Below are 2,403 nucleotides of genomic sequence, written 5' to 3' on the forward strand. Positions count from 1 at the left end.
GGGCACGTAAGACCCGGGAATGGAGCTCCGTGATGCTTAAAATTAAGCATCTGCAAATGCATCGTAGCCAGGCAGTTTGGATGTATGAAGATGCGAAAGGCTGGAAGCTTGCTTCATTATACAACATTGCTGCAAGTGCACACAAATAAGTTTTTCAAGGAGAAGTCAGAAGTAAATAGAGGGAACTGATTAACTTTGGCATGAGCATAAAAATCAGGCTTTGAAAAATATTTTTATTTTAGCAATTTTTTTACTTTTTAAATTTTTAAACTCATTTACAATGTTTTCTGTCTTGTATGTTTTAGTGGATTTGGAGTCAAGTCCTTTCTTCATAATGTACCAGATTACTAAGAAACAGGTTGGTCCGGTTGGTCCAGGAGGCAAAAGGTGGTAACAACCTTTTCAAGTATGACCTGTATGTGAGTCGTGGGAGTGAGACACCGCTCACACCAGACTGGGTGGCTGTCCAGACCAGGATCGTGGCTTTGTCATGTGCCTTTGGGCTCTGCAAGCTCGGCTGTCTGGGAGCAGAGTTTGAAAAGCAGCTCATAGGGAACTCTACAGTTGTCAAAATTTGGTAAGAGATGTAGGCCCCCTTGTACTGCCTCCCCAGTATCTGGAAAAAAAACAGCAAGCTTCACATGTAGCAAACTGGGACGATCTGTCTCCTTTCCCAACCAGTGATACCGGAACAATTTAAAAACATTATTTCTGGGCATCTGAGTTAACTCTTCACTGAGAAAAATAGGAAAGATCAGCTATAATTGTTAACACCGTTCCTCTGGGTTCTCTGTAAACTCATCTATGCTTTTGCTACATTCAGTTCACGCTTTTTAAGGTTTTCTGGACAATCTTAAAACGTAGAGACTGAGGGCTATGGCACACGTTCACTGGGCTAATGAAGGTTTAGGACAGTTTTGCCCACTGCTGTGTTTTCTCTTCTACACGGCAGAAATGGGCAGCAATGTCTAAACCACCACTGCTACATACTAGGGCTCATCTAGAGGAGCCTCAGGTTTTGTCCGGAGGCAAAAGCACTGTCAGAAGTGCTTGATGTAGGTCTACTGATGGAATCAGTAGCAGAAGCATCTGTGTAACATAAAAAAGATCATTGTATGCCTCAGTTTCACTACTTAGAAAGTAACAGTAGCATTTAAACCACTCAGAAATAATATTTTTTTTTTAAATCTGCATAGTGGCTTAAACAGGCATATTTCTAGGTGTGTAGCAGTATCAGCTAAATTTTTCCATGTCAATGGAGCCTTATATTTTAATGAACATTTCTGCAGTGGCTTTCATTTTGCCTAATGAATGTTTCAAGGAAAATGTTGTTCCAGAGTAGGCGTGTGGGCTGGCTATCTCTAAGCTTTGCTATGAAGACGTAAGACTACAAGGTAAATGATGTCCAAGAACCTGTGCTCATACCCTTGCATGCTGGGAGGCTGCCATACCCAGCACAACCATACTGCCTGGCTACCTCCCTAGAGCTTATCAGACCCTCTGCTTTATAAGCCCGGTGGCTTGTGTAAGAAGTTGGAGTCTCTTCCTGGAATAATGAATACTTGAAGCAACCAGTATTGAACAATATACATAGACATGGAGGAAATAAAGATTTGCCATCGAGACAAATACTGGCCCTAATGTCTCCCATCGCCCCACGGTGCTGGAGGGGTGAGAGTCTTCAGGTGTTTTGACGTGTCCATCTGCCCTCAAAGGTGTGATGTAGCCCTGCCACATGCGCATGTGCCACTTACTCCCGGTGCTCATCCAAGTGTATGCTGACACTGTGGACCTCTGGTTGGCAAAGCCTGGCGCTGGAGGCCGTAGCAACGTCTGGGGAATGCACACAGACCCCACTTCCCGCCTGCTGTGAGAACAAGCGTTAAGGGGCAGAACTCGCATAACTTGGCTGAGTCCCAGCACATGGAGCACTGCCAGTTGTTTTTTTTCCCATACCCATATGTTTACTGACTTTACTAGTAAATCCTTAGCATGTTGTATCGTCCTATGCTTCTTTTCAACTTCCTTCATTTTCTCTGTGTAAGTTGGCCAAAAACGGCTTGCTAGGTCCTCAACTGTGTCCTACCTTCATGTGCATCTTGGTTCTTCCTCTCCCGCATGCCTCTTTTCCTCTCAGGTCTCTACTGGATCCTGGAAGACCAATGCATTTAAAGTTATTTTTCTCTGTTGGCTGTATGTGTCAATCATGACTATTCTGAACCTCATGAGGTTTAACAAGGCCAAGTGCAGGGTCCTGCACCTGGGTCAGGGCAACCCCCGGTATCAATACAGGCTGGGGGAGGAAGGGATTGAGAGCAGCCCTGCCGAGAAGGACTTGGGGGTACTGGTGGACGAAAAGCTGGACATGAGCCAGCAATGGGCGCTCGCAGCCCAGAAGGCCAA

At 45.0% G+C, this 2,403-nt stretch overlaps 1 protein-coding gene across 1 annotated transcript in view; it reads left to right on the plus strand.

Moving 5' to 3' along the window:
* Nucleotides 1–1,735: 1,735 nt before the first annotated feature.
* Nucleotides 1,736–2,403, plus strand: part of PWP1 (PWP1 homolog, endonuclein) — a 25,814-nt gene continuing 25,146 nt past the window's right edge. The window contains exon 1 of the mRNA XM_009277003.2: nucleotides 1,736–1,869. Within this exon, the coding sequence (XP_009275278.2) occupies nucleotides 1,736–1,869 (134 nt within the window). The remainder of the gene's footprint in view (nucleotides 1,870–2,403) is intronic.

Source organism: Aptenodytes forsteri, unplaced genomic scaffold (assembly GCF_000699145.1).
Source record: "Aptenodytes forsteri isolate BGI_AS27 unplaced genomic scaffold, ASM69914v1 Scaffold482, whole genome shotgun sequence".
NCBI classification, from domain to species: domain Eukaryota; kingdom Metazoa; phylum Chordata; class Aves; order Sphenisciformes; family Spheniscidae; genus Aptenodytes; species Aptenodytes forsteri.